This window comes from Tursiops truncatus, chromosome 9, assembly GCF_011762595.2.
Source record: "Tursiops truncatus isolate mTurTru1 chromosome 9, mTurTru1.mat.Y, whole genome shotgun sequence".
Classification (NCBI taxonomy): Eukaryota; Metazoa; Chordata; class Mammalia; order Artiodactyla; family Delphinidae; genus Tursiops; species Tursiops truncatus.
The window spans coordinates 34,320,277-34,343,692 of NC_047042.1; the positions used below are offsets into that span (position 1 = coordinate 34,320,277).

The window sequence follows — 23,416 nt, forward strand, 5'->3', positions numbered from 1 at the left end:
AATAGTTCTTTTTTTAAAATTTTATTTTTATTTTTGGCTGTGTTGGGTCTTCATTGCTGTACACAGGCTTTCTCTAGTTGCGGCAAGCAGGGGCTACTCTTCGTTGTGGTGTGTGGGCTTCTCATTGCGGTGGCATCTCTTGTTGTGGAGCATGGGCTCTAGGCACGCAGGCTTCAGTAACTGCAGCATGCGGGCTCAGTAGTTGTGGCACGCGGGCCCTAGAGCACGCAGGCTTCCGTAATTGCGGTGCATGGGCTTTAGGGTGCGTGGGCTTCAGTAGTTGTGGCATGTGGGCTCTAGAGCGCAGGCTCAGTAGTTGTGGCGCATGGGCTTAGTTGCTCTGGGGCATGTGGGATCTTCCCGGACCAGGGATTGAACCCATGTCCCCTGCATTGGCAGGCGGATTCTTCACCACTGCACCACCAGGGAAGTCCCAAATAGTGGCTTTTCTAGATACACTAAGAACTTTAAATTTTACTTGATCTAAGGTAACTGCAGTCTTTCTTCTATTTATCTCCAGTTTTTAAAAGATTTTAAAAAGGGAATTCATTCATCTCTTTCCCTGAATCTTATTTCCTGTTCTTATGACATTTGAAAGAAGAACAATCAGTTTTTTCCAAAGTACTTATTAGGATATGTGGGGAATTATCCATTTGTGGTCACCTGGGAGAATCACAGCAATTGATACTGATGTTAATATTACAAAGCTGAGAAGTAATTATAATATTTGGAAGTATTTTGACCTAACTCTAAAAGTGTTAGGTAGAGGAAGAAATTCTTTAGACTTCTATTTTTATTTACAAATCACTTTAAAAAAAGCTACAACATTCATTCTTATTTTTGCTTATACTCCACTTTTGCAATTGCTATCATTTCACCACTAAAACTTAAAAGAAACAAAGAACCATGAAGTAACATTTGCCATTTGACAAATCTGATTAAACCAAAGGTGTTTACCATTGAAACCGACTCTGCTCACCCACTCCATCTCAAGTTTACTTTCTGTTAGACAAAATATTACTGTCTTTTCCCAGAAGGAACCCAAACCATTGTCCATTGGAAACAGTTACGTTTTAGACTGTTAAACATTGCAGGGGGTTATAAAATACAAAAATAAGTATTGGTCATTGGAATAGATTTCAAAAGTGTTTGGAATATGTATTCCAAAGACATCTTAGAGTTCTTGGCTAGATTAAAGAAAGATGTTGAAATAGGGAGAAAAAAAAAAAACTGTTTTGTAACTTGTACTTAGTGTACAAACCTAGCCGCAATTACCAGATCCATTTAAAATGATAATTTAATAAAATCATGAGGTTAGCAGAGAATGAGCACACGGTTTATTCTGAAGGTTAGTCATAGTTTTAAAAAGAATGCTTTTAGTATGCCATCTTTGACATGCCATGTTTGCCATTTGCAGAGAGGACAGACTGTAGAGCTAAATAGACACAGATAGGGATTTAATCCTCTTACTATCTGTAACAATGGGCAAGTAAGGGAGTTAGCCTCTTCCTTGCTCCATGCTGTCATCTGTAAATGGGAATAATAATACGTGATGTAGAAGTCATGTGATGGATAATATAATTTTGGTACTCAGTAGAGTAACAGGCACATAGTTGGTGCTTAATCAGTGTTAGGTCTTCTTATTATTTATCCTGACCAGAAACATACATTCAAAAAGCAACTTGTTGTTTTTTTGTTTTGGCCACAACATGTGGCATGCAGCACTTTCCTGACCAGGGACCGAACCTGCACCCTCTGCAGTGTAAGTGCAGAGTTTTAGCCACTGGACCACCAGGAAGTCCAAAACAGCAATTCTGTTTTACTTTTTCTTCTTTTGTGAATTCTCACATCACCATAAAGAGAGTTTACTTCCAAGTAACCTTTTAATTTTTTGAAAGTGGAACAGTGTCACAGTAATTTATAATTAGTAATATTTATTCAACAAATTTTGTCAAATAACTAGTATTCAGAGTCTAATGGTAGGCACCAAAGAGGTAGAAAAATAAGAACACTTTTATTTCAAATAGCTTTTATTCACACTAGGACTAGAGGAAAGTCTAATTCAGTAGAAAACACAAGACAAAAGGAGATCTTTCACACTCTTAAGGAGAATCATGACATTAACAACATCAGCAATAATCTGGAACACGCCATTGAATTTTCCATTCAATATTTTCAAATACAAAAAAAGGAATCAGATAGAAGGTGAACAGTCCATGAGCATGTTCAACAATGGTATTGTTATTAGGTATTAATCCTTTATTAGATAATTATTTTTCACCTCTGGGAAAACATCACTGGCAGCACAATTTTAAGAAGTTTGGCAACACGTATTTTTTTCAGCAGCTCTGGATGATAGATTTTGGTGAATGCTAGCCAAAAAAATTAAGGGCAAAACCACTGGTGCACAGAGGACAACAAACTGATCTTATTACAGAAACAGATATCAGACCACAATATAAAAAACATTTTAATTTTACACTAAGCCAGAAACTCCAGATTATTGGCATACACATCAACAAGCCAGGTCTAGAGTGTTTAATCACAAGAGTGATAAATACTGGTTTTCTGCCTGCTCTGCCCACCTTACTTAAAAATATCAGTATATTTGCTTTCAAATGACACAAACTGCCGAGGCTATAATCTACAAAATGATCACTCACTTTTAACAACATGCCTGTTATACCCAGTCACCACTGAAAGGACAGTTTCATAGAACCCAGCTCTGCTTACCCAGAAAGAGTTTAAGCATCTTACAATTTAGAAAGAGCATATGCAGATTTTTTAATCTAAAAACAAATCTTTGCATATGTAAGGAAGTGCCATTCCTCCTCAGATTTTAGAATTCTTAATTGTTATGTTTTAAAAACTTGTTCCATTTCTACTCAATTTTAAGTTAGTAAAGGCAATAGCCAGATATTGTTGCAAGATCTCTATCAAATGTCATAAAATGCCAACTCCAAGAAAGGGCACCACAATGAAGCCTAAAGGGCATGGCCACAATGTCCCACAACACATTTGACCCTCCTTATTTTATTTGATGTTGCAACATTTGGCTCTAATGTACCTAAGGCCCAAACAGAAAAATAAAAGCACTTCCGTTTTCTTTGAATAGTCTGGAAATATCTTACTTCCAAATTATATTGATTTAAAAATTTCTCTTTTGTCATTTTTTTCTTATGGTTGGAATTTATGCTTGTGGGTTTGACTCATAAAACATCATCCAGAGGGCAGGAGAAGTCTACATACAATCTTCTATGTGATAACGCACAAGATAATTAGGTAGTACCAAGAACGGTGGAAAACTATATTTGAGACAAAAAAATTCTGTATTAATGAAACAAATGCCAGGTCCAAAACTGTAGACCAAAACACATTAACCTGATTTATCTTTTAAGATAAGAATAGCAAAAAGTCAAGTGGTTCTTGAAAGAAAGAGATAAAAAAAGAAGATAAAAAGTATCTACTAGAGTGTTTATATAAAATGGCACAAAGAAAGCATACCTAGTGATGTCTCAGAAAATAAGTTGCCAAGGTTGCTTCAACTTAGGAAACATAAAGTAGAGATTTAAGAAATTATTCTGATAGTTTAGATACGGCAATTTTGTATTGGCAGTTGGATAAGGAGAGAGGGGTGGAAAGGAAATTATTGGTTAGAAAGATTGGCACTGTACGGTGAATTCACCACATATTTACTAAGTGTTCCACTTTGAGAATTAAGATGGTTTGAGAAATTGTTTCAACCCTGTTACAACCCTATTACCCTAGCATTGAGGTCAAGTCGAAGCAGCCCCAGATCAAGAGTCTAAGGTTCAATTGTCTGACCCAACTATTTCCAGGATATTAATAACTGACTCAGGTGTTGCATAAACTATTACATAAAACCTGCCAGGTGTATCATAGAAAAAACAACAAACTGCAGTTGATTTGGAGAAATCAAGTTCTACAGCCCTGTGTGAGTATACCGTGTTCATCTAAAAAATTTATACTCTGGTCACATGACAATCATGCTGTGCTTCATGAAGCATTGATGGAGTAAAAGCAAGTTGGTAGGAGGCAAGGGCTATGATTTTCAATGTAAATATGACCAGGAAAGAAGCCACACATAGGCACTTACATATTTTAGTGAGGGTGTTGATGAAGATGATGTAATACTTACGATACTTCATTAAAAAGGCAGTGAATAGTACAAAATACTGCTGGAGACCAAAATATACTTGTGTCCTTTGTGAACACAAGACACATTTGATGATGATCATGACCATACTGATGATCAGTTTGGAAGACAACAATAAAATGCCTTCATTTCTTAGCATACATCATCTGGTTTTCATTTCTTTTGGAGGTGAAAATGCCCTCTTTATGGAATGGTTGAACAGGTGTGTTGTTTCCTACATCTTCTTTTCTTTTTTTTTTTTTCTTCTCTTTTCTAAGTCAAGTGATTTCATTCCTGAAGCAGGAAAAGAATGTTAAGATAGATGCTGCTAGAAGTGACAATGTCCAACTCTTGACAGAGTGATTATTTCAAGCTCAGAATGAATCACTTTTAAGACAGAAACCTTTGGCTTGTTTGTTTTTGTGGTTATTAGGCATTTAATACTTCCACTGAGACAAAGTGAGAGTAAACTTTCTAAAGATCGACAGTAAAAAATATTTAAATAAATTGTCTTAAACGTAAATGCTAGGACAAAAAATAAGTATAGAAGTGCTGATTGGAGAGAAATTTTCTCCCAGGAGAACTTCCACTGATCATTTTATTTCACTTCCATATGGAATTTGTAAAGAAACCTAGTAAATCCACAAAGCTTTGAGAATGACCTTTGGAAATAGGACAGTACTGAACTGTTGGGCAAGACCAGCCCTATAGTTTCTGAAATGTTCCTGTGAGGAGATGTTGTCCTGCTTTTAAATCTACCATGTTGCCAGTGAGAGGTGTGGGAGAATTTTGCAAAGGGTTATAGTCAAAACTGAAGGCAAGATTTCAGTTCCTACAATTGATAATGGAAATGCGATTTACAATAGTTTTTCATAAGTATCTCTGTTTTCTCCAAAAGCTGACTTCTATCTCCACTATTGGTGTTGTAAATTTGTTAAAATATTTTAAAATGTTTCATCTCAAAATGTTCTCATTTACTAAGCAATGATTAAATAGCCTCTATTACCATTTGAGGTCCATTTTACTTATTATTTAATAAAACTGTCTGGTTTTCAATTTAATATACAACCCCAGATTGTACTATATAATTGAGAAAATTTTCTTACGTTTTCTTTTTGGACTTATTATCAAATCTTATTAAAGTCCTGGCATTGTTTAGTAATAGATTTCTCAAAAACCTTTATTTTTATTCCTCATATATGAGTTATTATGAGATTGTGAGAAAGCCTATGTGATTATCCTTCAAAGCATGGATCAGAAAGAGATATATTATTGGTAATGCCTAAAGAGGAGTTTTTCTAACAGACTCTTACAGGGAACTATTGTGAGCAATAAAAATTAAATGTATAAGTGAAGAAAACTATACCAAGTGAAACTACCCTTTTAAAAAGTACTGTTCTATTTCAAAAGAAGTGTTGATACTCTCCAAAAGCCTCCATTCTGTCCCTGAGGGCTACATTACATCTTGTAACGATATAATCAAAAAGCGCTGGCATTCTGTTCTTACAACTACATTCAGCTGTGATTAATCCTCTCCATAGTTTATCTGTCTCTCTCTGTATCCTAAAGACTCTAACTGCAACCAATTGGGTACCATATCACTTGGAAGGATGTGTGATTAACTCATTAATGTGTCATATTTTAAATCTAAATAACCTTGGAGATGTCCTACTGATTTGGCTTTATCAGATTCATGGCTATGCCTAAGTATGTGGTAAAATAACTGCAGGAAACTTCAGTAAATTAGTATGTTTGCATTATACTGTTTCATTTTCTTATTCAAAATCTAAAAACTATCTGGGAGGACTGAGAGGAATAATAGAGATTTGTAATTATGAAGTTGATTTTAAAAAGTCACAATTGTGTTTCCACTTACCGTATGTTATAGCTTTCCTTTTTAAAGGGTGGGGGTTGTCTTCTGTTTTTAAGCCTTTGGTTTCTTTAAGTAAAATCTCCTCAAGTAATTACAGCAAAAACAACAAGAGCTAGGAAATATGATTGGCATGAATTTCTCTAAAAATGTCATGGAAAAAATTCATTACTATTGTGAATCTAGATTGACCTTACCCTTATGCAATGAAAGTAATTTTTTAACTAATACTGAGTTACATTCCATTTCAGATTTCCTATTTCAAAGGGTGTCTCAAATTTCTAAGATGTTAAACCAAGTATTGAGCCATTTTTGTATATGTAATAAAAGTCTTTAAAATTAAAATGGTAATCCTAAAAAAACCAAATGCATGAAAAATATGGTCTGACTGCATAACAAAAGGGAGTTATATAATTCTACTTGAGTGAAATCTTTCATCTTTGATTTACAGGTTGGAGTCCTCTTTAACTAAAACCATATTGTCCCATATCTTTCATATCATGGCCTTCCCTAAAACCTTGTTTTAATTAAGGTTTCTTTCAGATTTTTGAATAAAAGCATGACAATCTTCACTTATGGCTTTAATATATCCCTTGAGTTAGGAAAATATATAAAAAGAAACATCAACTCATTTGAAAGCATTGTCAGATATTAAATACTGCGAGGTATTCTACATCAATGTCTTTAGGTGTCTGAGTTATACATTGAAATAGAATTTGGGGAGGTAGGGGGATAACCTACTTATATTTAGTAAGTTGCTTTTAATCTCAGAAATAAATGTCCTATATTTTTAGCCTTTAACACTAAGGCAACATGTGTAAAGGTTAAGTTCGTGTTGTTTTTTTCACATGAAGGCACAACTTCAAGGATAACTCAATTCAAGGTGACTTCAAATAAGCAATGCCTTCATTAACACATTTCAAAGATCTAGAAAATTCAGTAACATTGCTTAAGCCCTCAATGGTTTTACAGCTAAAAGAACACATCAGACCAAGCAGCTGTGTTAACCTGGGAAGCAAGAAAATAAACTGAGTCCTCAAAGCTCCTGAGTAATTGGGGAGATTATGGGTAATCCTCGTCTTTTTTTGTAGGAAGGAAGGATGAAAGGCAAGAAGAAAGGAAGTGATGGAAAGCAGAAAAATAAAAGTGAGAGAATAAGTTCTTGATAGATTTGGAACAAATTAAGATGGCCTTTGAAAAGTTATGCACTTTTCAAAGACACTGAAAATCCTCCGTGGAACATATGCTCAGAGCTACTGTCACCAGAGCAAGGGATGTATGAGGGAGGAAGGAGACTTCATCCTAAATCAACTGCAAATCTCCTGTGTGTGAGAACACAGAGAGGGATGTTAGGGAAACAGGGTAATTTTTCTCAAAAAATGTGATATAAAATATTGCACCATTACATAAAATGTGTGAGGTTGCTTTGGCATTGGACTTTGAGATACACTGTGGTTTATTCCACTGAAAAAAGCCTCATCCTCGTTCCTCCATCTTGGACTCTTCCTAGCAAGAGTTGAACCATATGTTAAAACAAAGGCCAAAAACAAACAAAACAAAACAAAAAAAACCCCCGTGATCTGTCGGGAATTGCTATCCTTTCATAGCTGAAAGCAAATCCTGTAAACAATTTACGACTGTGTGACAAAAAAGTTCCCAATAAAAAAACTGATCAGAATGTCAGGAATGAGATTTCTCAGGTTTTGCCCAAAATTTCGCTGGCTGTCATACCATCTGTAATTAACAGTATCTAACGCTGTACTGGATGTTTCTAGTTCATACTTTGGGCCTGGGAGTGGGTCACCCAGCATATTAAAAGCACTCTGGAAGCAGTTTCTTCCAATCGTGGTTTACTGTAACTTTAGAATCATAGCGGTTACTTTTAAGGAATCTTTAATGCCCTTTCAAGTCCATCCAAAGAACAAGTGAAGCTGCTGTTCAGAATTTTGTGCCCAGTGTTTATGTTCCATGGAATCTGTGCCACCCAGGCAGCAGACAAGACATGTCTGAGGGTGCTGGGGTGGCGGGGGGATATGCAATGATGTCACACACAGGAAATATCGGGGGTGGGGAAGGCTGGGGAGGACTTGGCGCTTCACAAGGCTGGCTCCTCTTCCATAGGCTCGCCAGCAGTTCTGTAAAAATAAACAGGCAATCAGAATACAGCATAAGAGTACACAATGACATTGTAGATTTTCATACATAATCAAAGCTGATTTTTCAGCTCTCTCTGATGTTTATTTGTGTTATTCCGTTATCCATAAATAGAGTTTCTTTCCTAGGAAGTATAAACAAATGTCAAGTGGAAAAACATTTTCGATCCAAGCAATCATTGGAAATGTTCCTGTTTATATTAAAACATGTCAGAATATTTTATAACTCTAGATTCCAAAATGTACATGTTTTGTGTCTAGTACAGTCCAATAATTTATTGAAAAAATTAACTATGATATTTTATTTTAGGAGCAATTACAGTGATTTCCTATGGAACCAGTTTGCTAACGAGAGCAAAGGACCCAGCTAGCTTCTGGAGGAGACTCACCAGGGCTCTGGTTTTTTTGCTTCTGTTCTTTCATAACTGGATTGGCTGCCTGCCGGAGGCATTTCAAATCAAATTCTGAATCTGATTAGCAAATCACTGCTACAGACCCAGCGTTTTTACAAGAAACGCACTATGGTAGTGTGTAAATAGTTTTTATTCGGCATCATCTGAGGGGTGTTCTGCTCTGGCAAAACCAAAACTAATTGCTTGAAAATTTATACTTGAGATTTAGCCTTAATTTAGTAACACTCTGAGGGTGTTTTAAGGCAAACTTTTAGAATGATTTTGAATTTAGTCAAAAGGACAAGTCGTAGCAGGAATCCAAATGCATGAGGTAGCTGGATTGCTGAGGGAAGAACGCTGGGGTTTGAGATGCCGGGAGAATTGAGTATGAGTCTGGGCTCTGTGATTTGCTAATGTTGCAACTGCGAATGTTGTAACTATACTTCTGTGAAGCTGTGGTTTCATGTTTAAAACCCGTGAGGAAAAAAGATGTTCCGTACAGAATCAGTGAAGGTTAAAAAAATAAAGGAGATAAAATGGACTTCTGAACAATACACACTACGGGGCAGTAGTTATTTAACTCTGGATTTGTCCCCTCATCATCTAACATATGTATAAAACTGTGTTGAATGGTACACAGGTACAGAGTTATGCCTGTGCTACCATAAGGAAATGCAATATTGGGAAGATAGTTCTCTCTGGGTGGTGGAATAATAGGTAGGTGGTTTAAATTTTCTTTTTCATACTGTTTTTCTACTTGCCAGTATTCTATAATGAATTACTTTTCTATTAGAACAAATTGCTATATTTGGAACACTGTTGTTAATGAAGAAAAATGAACAATTTAGCCATGTTATTTTACAGATATATAAAGAAAAAACCAAGATTTCTGTGTATCTACAAATAAGGTAGTTGCCATTTTAATTTAGCATTTTTATAATAAATTTAAAACACTGAAAGATTTTATCCATGGAACAGTAATAAAAAAGATTTTAATGCATCCTCTAAAGAATGAGAAATATTAGGTATTCATTATTTAACATTACTAAAAGGAGAGAGTTCCAAATGAGTCCATGTGGAATACTTAAAAAAAAATTCTTAGGAAGTTATAGCCTGTCCAACAGTATACTGGATAAGGAGGTTGTGAGAAAGTGTTTAGAGCTGCTATATAAGATAAAAGCTATTTAAGTGAGTCATACTCTATTAAAATCTTTCCAAACTAAAATTATCAGCATTCCCACAAGAAAATTTTTAAATTAAGGAAAACATTTAAGTAACTAAACTGATTTATATGTAAACATGCAAACTTATTTACATTTGAGAATATGTGGATTATACAGGTATAGAATCCTCAAACTAGATACTCCAATGGAGACTGAATTCTCCTATTTACTTTTTCCAAACTTTATTGAGATACAGTCGGCATATAACATTGTATAAGTTTAAGGCAATGTGACGATTTACCACAATAATATATCCTTCACCTCCCATAACTACCATTTTTGTTGTTATGATGAGAACATTTAAGATTTACTCTCATAGCAAATTTTGAGTATACAATACAGTATTGTTAGCTGTAGTAATCATGCTGTATATCAGATCCCCAGAACTTATTCATCCTATAACTGGAAGCTTGTACCTTTTGATCAACATCATTCCATCTCCTCTATCTCCCAGGCCCTGTTAACCATCAATCTACTGTTTCTATGAGTTCAACAATTTTTTTCCCAGTTTTATTGTAAATAACTGACAAACCTCACTGTATCAGTTTAAGGTGGAGAGCATGATAGTCTGACTTACATATATTGTGAAATGATTACCACAATAGGTTTAGTTAACATCCATCATCTCATATAGAGAGTTCAATGTTTTTAGATTTCACATATAAGTGAGATCATATTGTATTTATCTTTCTCTGTCTTAGCATAATGCTCTCAAGTTTCACCCATGTTGAACCTTCTTTTTTATGGCTGAATAATGTTCTGTTGTATGTATATACCACATTTTCTTTGTCGATTCATCTATCACTGGACGCTGAGGTGGTTTCCTTGTCTTGGCTATTGTAAATAGTGCTGCAATGAACATGAGAGTGCAGATACCTCTCCAAGATAGTGATTTTGTTTTCTTTGGATATATACCCAGAAGTGGGATTACTGGATCACATGGTAGTTCTACTTTTACTTTCTTGAGGAACCTCCATACTGTTTTCCATAGCAGCTGCATCAATTTACATTCCCATCAACAGTGCAAATAGATCACTTTCTCCATATCCTCACTAATTTGTTATCTCTTGTCTTTTTGATGCAAGCTGTTTTAGCACATGTGAAGTGATATCTCGGTGTGGTTTTGCTTTGCATTTCCCTGATAATTAGTGATGTTGAGAACCTTCCCATGTACCTGTTGGCGATTTGTATGTCTTCTTTAGAAAAATATCTATTCTGGTCCTTTTTTTTTTTTTTTTTTTTTTTTTTTTTTTGTGGTATGCGGGCCTCTCACTGCTGTGGGCTCCCCCGCTGCGGAGCACAGGCTCCGGACGCGCAGGCCCAGCAGCCACAGCTCACGGGCCCAGCCGCTCTGCAGCATGTGGGATCCTCCTGAACCGGGGCACGAACCTGCGTCCCCTGCATCGGCAGGTGGACTCCCAACCACTGTGCCACCAGGGAAGCCCCCCTTTTCCTATTTTTAAATTGAGTTAATTTATTCACTTATTTATTGCTATTGAATTGTATGAGCTCCATATATATTTTGGATATTAACCCCTTATCAGATACATGGTTTGCAAATATTTTCTTGTATTTCATAGGTTGCCTTTTCACTTTGTTGATTCTTTGGCTGTGCAAAAGTTTTTAGTTTGACGTCATTGCACTTGCTTTTATTTTTTAATAAATTTATTTATTATTTTTAATTTTTGGCTGCGTTGGGTCTTCGTTGCTGCACGCGGACCTTCTCCAGTTGCGGCGAGCAGGGGCTACTCTCTGTTGCGGTGCACGGGCCTCTCACTGTGGTGGCCTCCCCTGTTGTGGAGAGTGGGCTCCAGGCATGCGGGCCTCAGCAGTTGTGGCTCGCGGGCTCCAGAGCGCAGGCTCAGCAGTTGTGGTGCATGGGCCCAGTTGCTCCACAGCATGTGGAATCGTCCCGGACCAGGGCTCGAACCTGTATTCCCTGCATTGGCAGGTGGATTCTTAACGACTGTGCCACCAGGGAAGCCCCTGCACTTGCTTATTTTTGCCTTTTTTGCTTTTTCTTTTGTTGTCATATCCAGAAAATTAATTGTAAAGACCAAAGTCAAGGAGCTTTTTTTCTTTGTTTTCTTCTAAGAGTTTTATAGTTTCAATTCTTACATTTAAGTTCTTAATACATTTCCAGTTAATTTTTGTGAGTGGTATAAGGTAGGGGTCCAGTTTCTTTCTTTTGCATATGAATGAATGTCCAGTTTTCCCAACACCATTTATCAAAGAGATTATTGTTAGCACATTGAGTATTCTTGACTCCCTTGTCAAATATTAGTTGACAATATATGTGAGGGTTTATTTGTGGGCTCTCAATTCTGTTCCATTGGTCTATGTGTCTGTTTTTATGCCAATGCCATACTCTTGATTACTACAGCTTTGTAATATTTGAACTCAGGATGTGTGAAGCCTCCAGCTTTGTTCTTGCTCAAGATTGCTATGGCTATTCAGGGTCTTTGGTAATCCCACTGAATTTTAGGATTTTTTTTCTATTTCTGTGAAAAATGCCATTGGAATTCTGAGAGGGATTGCATTGAACCTATCAGTGACTTTGAATAGTGTGGATGTTTTACCAATATTAACTCTTCTGATACATGAATGTGGAATAGCTTTCCATTTATTTGTGTCTTCTTCAATTTGTTTCATCAGATCTTACTGGTTTTGGTATATAGATCTTAGTTTTTATCCTGAAAGTTTACTGAATTCATTTATTATTACTAGCCATTTTTTTTTTTTGGTGGAGTCTTTAGGATTTTTTACATACAAGTACAGGATCATGTTAAGAAACCCTTGTCTTGTTTCTCATCTTAGAGGGAAATCTTTCAGCTTCTTACTGTTGAGTATGAATGATGTTAGCTGTGGGTTTGTCATATATGGCTTCTATTATGTTGAAGTATGTTCCTTCTATACCCAATTTGGTTGAGAGTTTTTATGATGAAAGAATGTTGAATTTTGTCTGCTGCTTTTTATGCATCTATTGAAAAGACAATGATTTTTATCTTTTATTTCATTAATGTGGTGTATCACATTCATTGATTTGCATATGTTGAACCACCCTCGCTCCCAGGGATAAATCCCACTTGCTCATGGTGTATGATCTTTTTAATGTGCTGTTGAAATTGGTTTGCTAGTATTTTGCTGAGGATTATTGTATCTATGTTCATCAGGGTTATTGGCCTATAGTTTTCTTTTCTTGCAGTATCCTTATCTAGCTTTGGTATCAGGGTAGTGGCTGCATAAAATGAGTTTAGGAGTGATAGATTCCCTAAATCAGTAAATCAGATATTCAGATACAAATGACGAGTCCCTGGTCAGGGAACTAAGATCCTGCATGCTGCGGGACAACTAAGCCCACGCCCCACAAGTGCCGCAACTACTGAGCCTGCACGCCACACCTAGAGAGACCGTGTGCCACAAACTGCAGAGCCCAAGTGCTCTGGAACCCACGTGCCACAACTAGAGAGAAGCCCATGTGCTACAACTAGAGAAAAGCCCACGCATCTCAATGAAGAGCCCACATGCCACAACTAAGACCTGACGCAGCCAAAAAAAATAAAAAAGAGAAACAGATGACCAGAAAGTGGGATTGTCACTTACCCCAAGTCCCATGGTGAGTCTGGGAGGTGGGACCTTGTGAAAAGACAGCTATGACAGGTAATGTCTCTCAGACACCAGTTTTTGGGTGGGGAGGGAGGGCGGGCTTTCAATTTTTTGGATGAGTTTGAGAACTGGTGTTAATTCTTCTTTAAATGTTTGGAAGAATTCACCAGTGAAACCATCTGGGACTGGGCTTTTCTTTTTGGAGAGGTTTTGGTTTACTGATCCAATCTTCTTATTATTGGTATGTTCAGATTTTCTATTTTTTTCATGATTTAGTCTTGGTAGGTTGTATGCTTCTAGGAACTTACTCATTTCTTATAGGTTGTCCAATTTGTTGGCATATAATTGTTCATAGTAGTCTCTTGTGATGGTTTGTATTTGTGTGGTATCAGCTATAATGTCTCCTCTTTCATTTATAATTTTATTTATTTGAGTCCTCTCTCTTTTTTTCTTGGTAAGTCTAAAGGTTTGTCAATTTTTAAAATCATTTTAAAAAACCAACTGTTAGTTTTGTTGATCTTTTCTATTGCTTTTCTATTATCTATTTCATTTATTTCTGCTCTGATTTTTGTTATCCTAACTTTGGGGTTAGTTTGTTGTTCATTTTCTAGTTCCTTAAGCTGTAAAGTTAGGTTGTTTATTTGAGGGTTTTTTTTAATGTATGCATTTATTGCTGTAAATTTGCCTCAGCACTGCTTTTGCTGCATCCCATAAGTTTTGTTATTCTGTGTGTCCATTTTTGTTTGTTTCAAGATAACTTTTGATTCTCTTTGATTTCCTCTTTGATCCATTAGTTATACAGGAATGTGTTGTTTAGTTTCCACACATTTGTGAATTTTCCAATTTTCCTTCTGTTACTGATTTCTAATTTCACACCACTGTGGTCATAAAAGATACTTAGTATGATTTCACTCTTTTAAAATTCACTAAGACTTGTTCTGTGACCTAACATATGACCTATCCTAGAGAATGTTCTATGTGCACTTGAGAGGAATAGGTATTTTCCTGCCGTTGCATGGAATGTTCTGTATATGTCTGTTAGGTCCATCTGATATAAAGTATAATCCAGTCCAATGTTTCCTTATTGATTTTCTGCCTGGATAATCTATCCATTGTAGAAAGTGTGGTATTGAAGTTCCCTACTATTATTGTACTATTGTCTATATTATTCCCTTCAGATCTGTTAGTATTTGCTTAATGTATTTAGATGCTCGGATGTTGGGTGTATATGTATTTAAAATTATCATATCCTCTTAATGAATTGATCCCTTTATCACCATATGATGACCTTCTTTGTTTTTTGTTACAGTTTAGACTTAAAGTCTATTTTTTTTCCAGATATAAGTATAGCTACTCCTGCTCTATTTTGTTTTCTATTTGCATGGAATATCCGTTTCCATACCTTCACTTGGAGCCATTTACATTTAAAATAATTATTGATAGTTAGCAACTTACTATTGCCACTTTTGTTAATTGTTTTCTTGCTGTTTTGTACTTACTTTGTTCATTTCTTCCTCTCTTAATGTCTTCCTTTTAAACTGATGACTTTCCATAGTGGTATGCTTTAATTCCCTTCTCTTTATCTTTACCTATCTACCATAGGTTCTTTTTTTTTTTTAAATAAATTTATTTATCTATTTTTGGCTGCATTGGGTCTTCATTGCTGCATGCGGGCTTTCTCCAGTTGCAGCGAGTGGGGGCTACTCTTTGTTGCAGTGCACGGGCTTCTCATCACAGTGGCTTCTCTTGTTGCAGAACACAGGCTCTAGGCTCACGGGCTTCAGTAGTTGTAGCATGTGGGCTCAGCAGTTGTGGCTCGTGGGCTCTAGCGCCCAGGCTCAGTAGTTGTGGTGCACGGGCTTAGCTGCTCGGCAGCATGTGGGATCTTCCCGGACCAGGGCTTGAACCCGTGTCCCCTGCATTGGCAGGGGGATTTTTAACCACTGCGCCACCAGGGAAGTCCTACCATAGGTTTTTGCTTTGTGGAGGCTTACTTGAAACATCTAATAGATATAACAGTCTAATTTTAAGCTGACAACAACTTAACTTTAATTGCATACAAAACTCTACCCTTTTACTCCTCCTGTCTATAGTATTTTTTTTAACATCTTTATTGGGGTATAATTGCTTTACAATGGTGTGTTATAGTTTGTTTTTTTTGTTTTTAATTTTATTTATTTATTTATTTTTGGCTGTGTTGGGTCTTTGTTTCTGTGCGAGGGCTTTCTCTAGTTGTGGCGAGCGGGGGCTACTCTTCATTGCGGTGCACAGGCCTCTCACTGTCGCAGCCTCTCTTGTTGCGGAGCACAAGCTCCAGACACGCAGGCTCAGTAGTTGTGGCTCATGGGCCTAGTTGCTTCACGGCATGTGGGATCTTCCCAGACCAGGGCTCGAACCCGTGTCCCCTGCATTGGCAGGCAGATTCTCAACCACTGTGCCACCAGGGAAGCCCTATAGTTTGTTTTTGATGTCATGATTTTTTTTTTAATATTGTGTATCCATGAACAAATTACTGTAGCTGTAGCTATTTAAAATACTTTTGTCCTTTAACCTTTATCCTAGAGTTAAGTGTTTAACACATCACCATATTATACTATTAGAGTATTCTGAATCTGACTATATACTTACCTTTGCCAGTGTGTTGTACATTTTCATATGTTTTCATGTTAGTAGTTATCGTACTTTCTTTTCAGTTTGAAGGACTCCTTTCAGCACTTATTGTAAGGAAAGTCTTGTGGTGATGAACTACTTCAACTTTTTTTTTTGTTTGGGAAAGTCTTTTTATCTCACCTTAATTTCTAAAGGAAAACCTTGCCAGGTAAAGTAGTCCGGTTGGCAGTTTTTTTCTTTCAGCACTTTGAACATATCATCCTACTCTCTCCTGGCAGGTCTTTGTGTGGGGAGAGAGGCTCAGTTCTCCTGTTCTACCGTCTTGGTGATGATACTCCCTCCATCTGAATTTTCCTACTTCTAACCCAAAGCCACAGCAAGATGATCTTCCCCCCACATCCAGGACTCAGTTGTGGCTGGAATTTCAGAGACAGTGGTAAGTGTCTGTGCATTCTCCAGACATCCGTCTTAGGCTTTGAGGAGGTAAGCGAAGTGTCTTCAGCACAAACCATTCACTGCAAAATGGAACTTCTTCTCTTCTAACATGGGGACTTTCAGGTACAATATAAAGCTTTCCATCAGATGCTTCTCTTCGCTTTCCTCCCCTCAAAGTCATTTCATATTAACCACTTTTTTGGAAAATAGTTAATTAACTGCTGCCACATTCTAATGAAACAAATACACATAACCAGCCAAATCTCTCAGTGTCTTGCAACACAGAAGTTTTATTACTAGTATAGCAAGTAGGAAAATATCCTGGATTTCAAGGTAGATTTCACAAGGTAGATGTATTTAGGTCCCAACTCTGCCATTTTTAAAATTTAACTTTGAGCAAGTCATCGTCCCTAGATTCTCAGTTTTCTCTTTAAAACTGAAATAATAATCCACGACCTGCTCTCTGGGTGTTCTCATATCCATAGCTCTCAGTGGATTTAGTATTATCTTTACTTAATCCCTGTCCCTAGGTAACTGTTAAATGTCTACATATTTTTTTAAGTTAATTTAAGAAGTCATCTTCATGAAACACTTAGAAGGTGAACTGGTCAGGGATGACCCTTTAATGGCTGTTTTGGGTGAAAGAGTAAGAAGCAGTACTCTTGAAATGTGGGGGGCTCCCCACTTCAATCATTTATAGACAGATACCAAGGTTATCTTGATTAACAAAAACACAGCTGTGGAAAGGGCTGGGTGAAGGGGAGAGATAATCTTCAATATTTGGATTTAATTCCTTTTTCAGTTAGGTGAGGTAGAGACATAGGAAGGTCAGGAATAAATGTAAAATAAAACATTCAAAGATAAATTTTAGTACAATAGTTCAGCTGATTGAAAGACACAAACTTCTGCTATAGCAAGTAGAAGTGAACACAGATGGTCCTTTATTGATGAAGGGCAAAGATTTCATATATTAAGGGAAGGATCAGTTAGGTCCAGCAGTCATAGTAGTTTAGATAATTTGCAAAAATAAAAAGCAGAAAGAAAGAATTTGAGATAAGATATAACATAAAATTATATTCTTGTATTTTCCCTTAAAGGGGTATTTCATTTCCTATGATTTTTAAAGCAGTATCTGTTAATTTATATTAATGCTATTATTATTTTTTATTTTATTTTTTTTTGTGGTATGCCGGCCTCTCACTGTTGTGGACTCTCCCGTTGTGGAGCACAGGCTCCGGACGCGCAGGCTCAGCGGCCATGGCTCATGGGCCCAGCTGCTCTGCGGCACGTGGGATCTTCCCGGACCGGGGCACGAACCCGTGTCCCCTGCATTGGCAGGCGGACTCTAAACCACTGAGCCACCAGGGAAGCCCAACAACATTATTTTTAAAGACACATTTCCTCTTGGTTTATTGATTTAATTTAATCCCTATACTTTCCTCTTCCTTCTCCAAGGCAAGCAATCTAATTCCTATTTGTTTGTTTTTTCAGTGAAAACATTTTAAGTTTTAGTATTGATTATTTTCTAGTTTCATAGCTTCACAGAGGGGAATTTTTTTTGAATTTTATTTATTTTATTTTATACAGCAGGTTCTTATTAGTTATCCATTTTATACATATTAGTGTATATATGTCAATCCGAATCTCCCAATTCATCCCACCACCACCCCACACCCCCACTGCTTTCCCCCCTTGGTGTCCATACGTTTGTCCTCTACATCTGTATCTCAGTTTCTGCCCTGCAAACCAGTTCATCTGTACCATTTTTCTAGGTTACACATATATGCATTAATATACGGTATTTGTTTTTCACTTTATTACTTCACTCTGTATGACAGTCTCTAGATTCATCCATGCCTCTATAAATGACCCAATTTCGTTCCTTTTTATGGCTGAGTAATATTCCATTGTATATATGTACCACATCTTCTTTATCCAGTCATCTGTTGATGGGCATTTAGGTTGCTTCCATGACCTGGCTATTGTAAATAGTGCTGCAATGAATATTGGGGTACATGTGTCTTTTTAAATTATGGTTTTCTCTGGATATATGACCAGGAGTGGGATTGCTGGGTCATATGGTAATTCTATTTTTAATTTTTTAAGGAACCTCCATACTCTTCTCCATAGTGGCTGTATCAATTTACATTCCCACCAACAGTGCAAGAGGGTTCCCTTTGGTCCACACCTTCTCCAACATTTGTTGTTTGTAGATTTTCTGATGATGCCCATTCTGACTGGTGTGAGGTGATACCTCATTGTAGTTTTGATTTGCATTTCTCTAATAGTGACGTTGAGCAGCTTTTCGTGTGCTTCTTGGTCATCTGTATGTCTTCTTTGGAGAAATGTCTATTTAGGTCTGCCCATTTTTGGATTGACTTGTTTGTTTTTTTAATATTGAGCTGCATGAGCTGTTTATATATTTTGGAGATTAATCCTTTGTTGGTTGATGGGTTTGCAAATATTTTCTCCCATTGTGAGGGTTGTCTTTTTGTCTTGTTTGTAGTTTCCTTTGCTTTGCAAAAGCTTTTAAGTTTCATTAGGTCCCATTTGTTTATTTTTGGTTTTATTTCCATTACTCTAGGAGATGGATCAAAAAAGATCTTGCTGGGATTTATGTCAGAGTGTTCTTCCTATGTTTTCCTCTAAGAGTTTGATAGTGTCCGGTCTTACATTTAGGTCTCTAATCCATTTTGAGTTTATTTCTGTGTATGGTGTTAGGGCGTGTTCTAATTTCATTCTTTTACATGTAGCTGTCCAGTTTTCGCAGCACCACTTATTGAAGAGCCTGTCTTTTCTCCATTGTATATCCTTGCCTCCTTTGTCATAGATTACTTGGCCATAGGTGCGTGGGTTTATCTCTGGGCTTTCTATCCTGTTACATTGATCTATATTTCTGTTTTTGTGCCAGTATCATATTGTCTTGATTACTGTAGCTTTCTAGTATAGGCTGAAGTGAGGGAGTCTGATTCCTCCAGCTCCGTTTTTTCCCTCAAGACTGCTTTGGCTATTCAGGGTCTTTTGTGTCTCCATACAAATTTTAAGGTTTTTTTGTTCTAGTTCTGTAAACAAGGCCATTGGTAATTTGATAGGGATTGCTTCGAATCTGTAGATTGCTTTGGGTAGTATAGTCATTTTCACAATATTGATTCTTCCAATCCAGGAACATGGTATATCTCTCCATCTGTTGGTATCACCTTTAATTTCTTTCATCAGTGTCTTATAGTTTTCTGCATGAGGTCTTTTGTCTCCCTAGGTAGGTTTATTCCTAGGTATTTTATTCTTTTTAATGGGAGTGTTTCCTTAATTTAGCTTTCAGATTTTTCATCATTAGTGTATAGGAATGCAAGAGATTTCTGTGCGTTAATTTTGTATCCTGCAACTTTACCAAATTCATTGATTAGCTCTAGTAGTTTTCTGGTGGCATCTTTAGGATTCTGTATATATAGTATCATGTCATCTGCAAACAGTGACAGTTTTGCTTCTTCTTTTCCAATTCGTATTCCTTTTATTTCTTTTTCTTCTACGACTACTAGGACTTCTGTAGGCTCTAGGACTCTGACTGGCTAGGACTTCCAAAACTATGTTGAATAATAGTGGTGAGAGTGGATATCCTTGTCTTGTTCCTGATCTTAGAGGAAATGCTTTCAGAATTTCACCATTGAGAATGATGTTTGCTGGGGGTTTGTTTTATATGGCCTTTATTATGTTGAGGTAGGTTCCCTCTATGCCCACTTTCTGGAGAGTTTTTATGATAAGTGGGTGTTGAATTTTGTCAACAGCTTTTTCTGCATCTATTGAGATGATCATATGGTTTTTATTCTTCAGTTTGTTAATAGGGTGTATCACACTGATTGATTTGCGTATATTGAAGAATCCTTGCATCCCTGGGATAAATCCCACTTGATCATGGTGTATGATTCTTTTAATGTGTTGTTGGATTCTGTTTGCTAGTATTTTGTTGAGGATTTTTGCATCTATATTCATCAGTGATACTGGTCTGTAATTTTTTTTTTTTGTAGTATCTTTGTCTGGTTTTGGTATCAGGGTGATGGTGGCCTCACAGAATGAGTTTGGGAGTGTTCCTTCCTCCACAATTTTTTGGAAGAGTTTGAGAAGCATAGGTGTTAGCTCGTGTCTAAATGTTTGATAGAATTCACCTGTGAAGCCATCTGGTCCTGGACTTTTGTTTGTTGGAAGATTTTTAATCACAATTTCAATTTCATTACTTGTGATTGGTCTGTTCATATTTTCTATTTCTTCCTGGTTCAGTCTTGGAAGGTTATACCTTTCTAAGAATTTGTCCATTTCTTCCAGGTTGTCCATTTTATTGGCACAGAGTTGCTTGTAGTAGTCTCTTAGGATGCTTTGTATTTCTGTGGTGTCTGTTGTAACTTCTTTTTCATTTCTTATTTTATTGATGTGAGTCCTCTCCCTCTTTGTCTTGATGAGTCTGGCTAATGGTTTATCAATTTTGTTTATCTTCTCAAACAACCAGCTTTTAGTTTTAATGATCTTTGCCATTGTTTTCTTTGTTTCTATTTCATGTATTTCTACTCTGATCTTTATGATTTCTTTCCTCCTGCTAACATTGGGTTTTGTTTGTTCTTCTTTCTCTAGTTCCTTTAGGTGTAAGGTTAGATTGTTTTAGATTTTTGTTTCTTGAGGTAGGCCTGTATTGCTAAAAACTTCCCTCTTAGAACTGCTTTTGTTGCATCCCATGGGTTTTGGATGGTCGTGTTTTCATTGTTATTTGTCTCTAGGTATGTTTTGATTTCCTCTTTGAATTTTTCTGTGATCTCTTGGTTATTTAGTAATGTGTTGTTTAGCCTCCACATGTTTGTGTTTTTTACGGTTTTTTTCCCGTAACTGATTTCTAATCTCATAGTGTTGTGGTCAGAAAAGATGCTTGATACAATTTCAGTTTTCTTAAATTTACTGAGGCTTGATTTGTGACCCACGATGTGATCTATCCTGGAGAACGTTCCGTGTGCACTTGAGAAGAAAGTGTAATCTGCTGGTTTTGGATGGAATGTCCTATAAATATCAATTAAATCTATCTGGCCTATTGTGTCATTTAAAGCTTGTGTTTCCTTATTAATTTTCTGTTTGGATGATCTGTCCATTGGCGTAAGTGAGGTGTTAAAATCCCCCACTATTATTGTGTTACTGTCGATTTCCTCTTTTATCGCTGTTAGCAGTTGCCTTGTGGATTTAGGTGCTCCTATGTTGGGTGCATATATATTTATAATTGTTATATCTCCTTCTTGGATTGATCACTTGATCATTATGTAGTGTCCTTCCTTGTCTCTTGTAACATTCTTTATTTTAAAGTCTATTTTATCTGATATCAGTATTGCTACTCCAGCTTTCTTTTGATTTCCATTTGCATAGAATAACTTTTTCTGTCCCCTCACTTTCAGTCTGTATGTGTCCCTACAAGAGGTGGGTCTCTTGTAGACGGTATATATATGGGTCTTGTTTTTGTATCCATTCAGCGAGCCTGTGTCTTTTGGTTGGAGCATTTAATCCATTCACATTTAAGGTAATTATTGATACGTATGTTCCTATTACCATTTTCTTAATTGTTTTGGGTTAGTTTGTGTAGGTCCTTTTCTTCTCTTTTGTTTCCCACTTAGGGATGTTCCTTTAGCATTTGTTGTAGAGCTGTGTTGGTGGTGCTGAATTCTCTTAGCTTTTGCTTGTCTGTAAAGCTTTTGATTTCTCTGTCGAATCTGAATGAGCTCCTTGTGGGTGATCTTGGTTGTGGGTTCTTCCCTTTCATCACTTTAAGTCTGTCATGCCACTCCCTTCTGGCTTGTAGAGTTTCTGCTGAGAAATCAGCTGTTAACCTTATGGGTTTTCCTTTGTATGTTATTTGTTGTTTTTCCCTTGCTGCTTTCAGTAAGTTTTCTTTGCCTTTGATTTTTTTCAATTTGATTACTATGTGTCTCGGTGTGTTTCTCCTTGGGTTTATCCTGTATGGGACTCTCTGTGCTTTCTGGACTTGCGTGGCTATTTCCTTTCCCATGTTAGGGAAGTTTTCCAATATAATCTCTTCAAATATTTTCTCGGGTCCTTTCTCTCTCTCTTCTCCTTCTGTGATCCTTATAATGCAAATGTTGTTGCGTTTAATGTTGTCCCAGAGGTGTCTTAGGCTGTCTTCATTTCTTTTCATTCTTTTTTCTTTATTCTGTTCCGCAGCAGTGAATTCTACCATTCTGTCTTCCAGGTCACTTATCCATTCTTCTGCCTCAGTTATTCTGCTATTGGTTCCTTCTAGTGTAGTTTTCATTTCAGTTATTGTACTGTTCATCTCTGTTTGTTTGTTCTTTAATTCTTCTTAGGTCTTTGTTAAACATTTCTTGCATCTTCTCGATCTTTGCCTCCATTCTTTTTCCGAGGTCCTGGATTCTCTTCACTATCATTATTCTGAATTCTTTTTCTGGAAGGTTGCCTATCTCCGCTTCATTTAATTATTTTTCTGGGGTTTTACCTTGTTACTTAATCTGGTATATAGCCATCTGCATTTTCATCTTGTCTATCATTCTGTGAATGTGGTTTTTGTTCCACAGGCTTCAGGATTGTAGTTCTTCTTGCTTCTGCTGTCTGCTCTCTGGTGGATGAGACTATCTAAGAGGCTTGATGGGAGGGACTGATGGTGGGTAGAGCTGGCTGTTGCTCTGGTGGGCAGAGCTCAGTAAAACTTTAATCTGTTTGTCTGCTGATGGGTGGGGCTGGGTTCCTTCCCTGTTGGTTGTTTGGCCTGAGGTTACCCAACACTGCAGCCTACCTGGGCTCTTTGGTGGGGCTAATGACAGACTCTGGGAGGGCTCACCCCAAGGAGTACTTCCGAGAACTTCTGCTGCCAGTGTTCTTTTCCTCACGGTGAGAGACAGCCACCCCTGGCCTCTGTAGGAGACCCTCCAATGCTAGCAGGTACATCTGGTTCAGTCTCCTATGGGGTCACT

At 37.0% G+C, this 23,416-nt stretch overlaps 1 protein-coding gene and 1 long non-coding RNA gene across 15 annotated transcripts in view; one reads left to right on the forward strand and one right to left on the reverse strand.

The window, feature by feature from the left end:
* LOC141279530 (uncharacterized) overlaps positions 1–23,416 on the forward strand; it is a 129,064-nt gene that overhangs the window by 85,476 nt on the left and 20,172 nt on the right. For 2 of the 3 annotated variants that reach the window (XR_012333922.1, XR_012333921.1), the window contains exon 2: positions 16,289–16,446. This is a non-coding gene — a long non-coding RNA (uncharacterized lncRNA). Of the gene's footprint in view, positions 1–8,879; positions 9,289–16,288; positions 16,447–23,416 lie in introns of those variants that run through there. The other variant, XR_012333923.1, reaches the window with a different exon arrangement.
* Positions 1,949–23,416, reverse strand: part of HDAC9 (histone deacetylase 9) — a 576,603-nt gene continuing 555,135 nt past the window's right edge. For 4 of the 12 annotated variants that reach the window (XM_033862980.2, XM_033862979.2, XM_033862981.2 and 1 more), the window contains one exon: positions 1,957–8,161. In XM_033862980.2, the coding sequence (XP_033718871.1) occupies positions 8,122–8,161 (40 nt within the window). In that variant the 3' untranslated portion in view covers positions 1,957–8,121. Of the gene's footprint in view, positions 8,162–23,416 lie in introns of all 12 variants that reach the window. The other 8 variants (XM_033862975.2, XM_033862976.2, XM_033862978.2 and 5 more) reach the window with 6 other exon arrangements.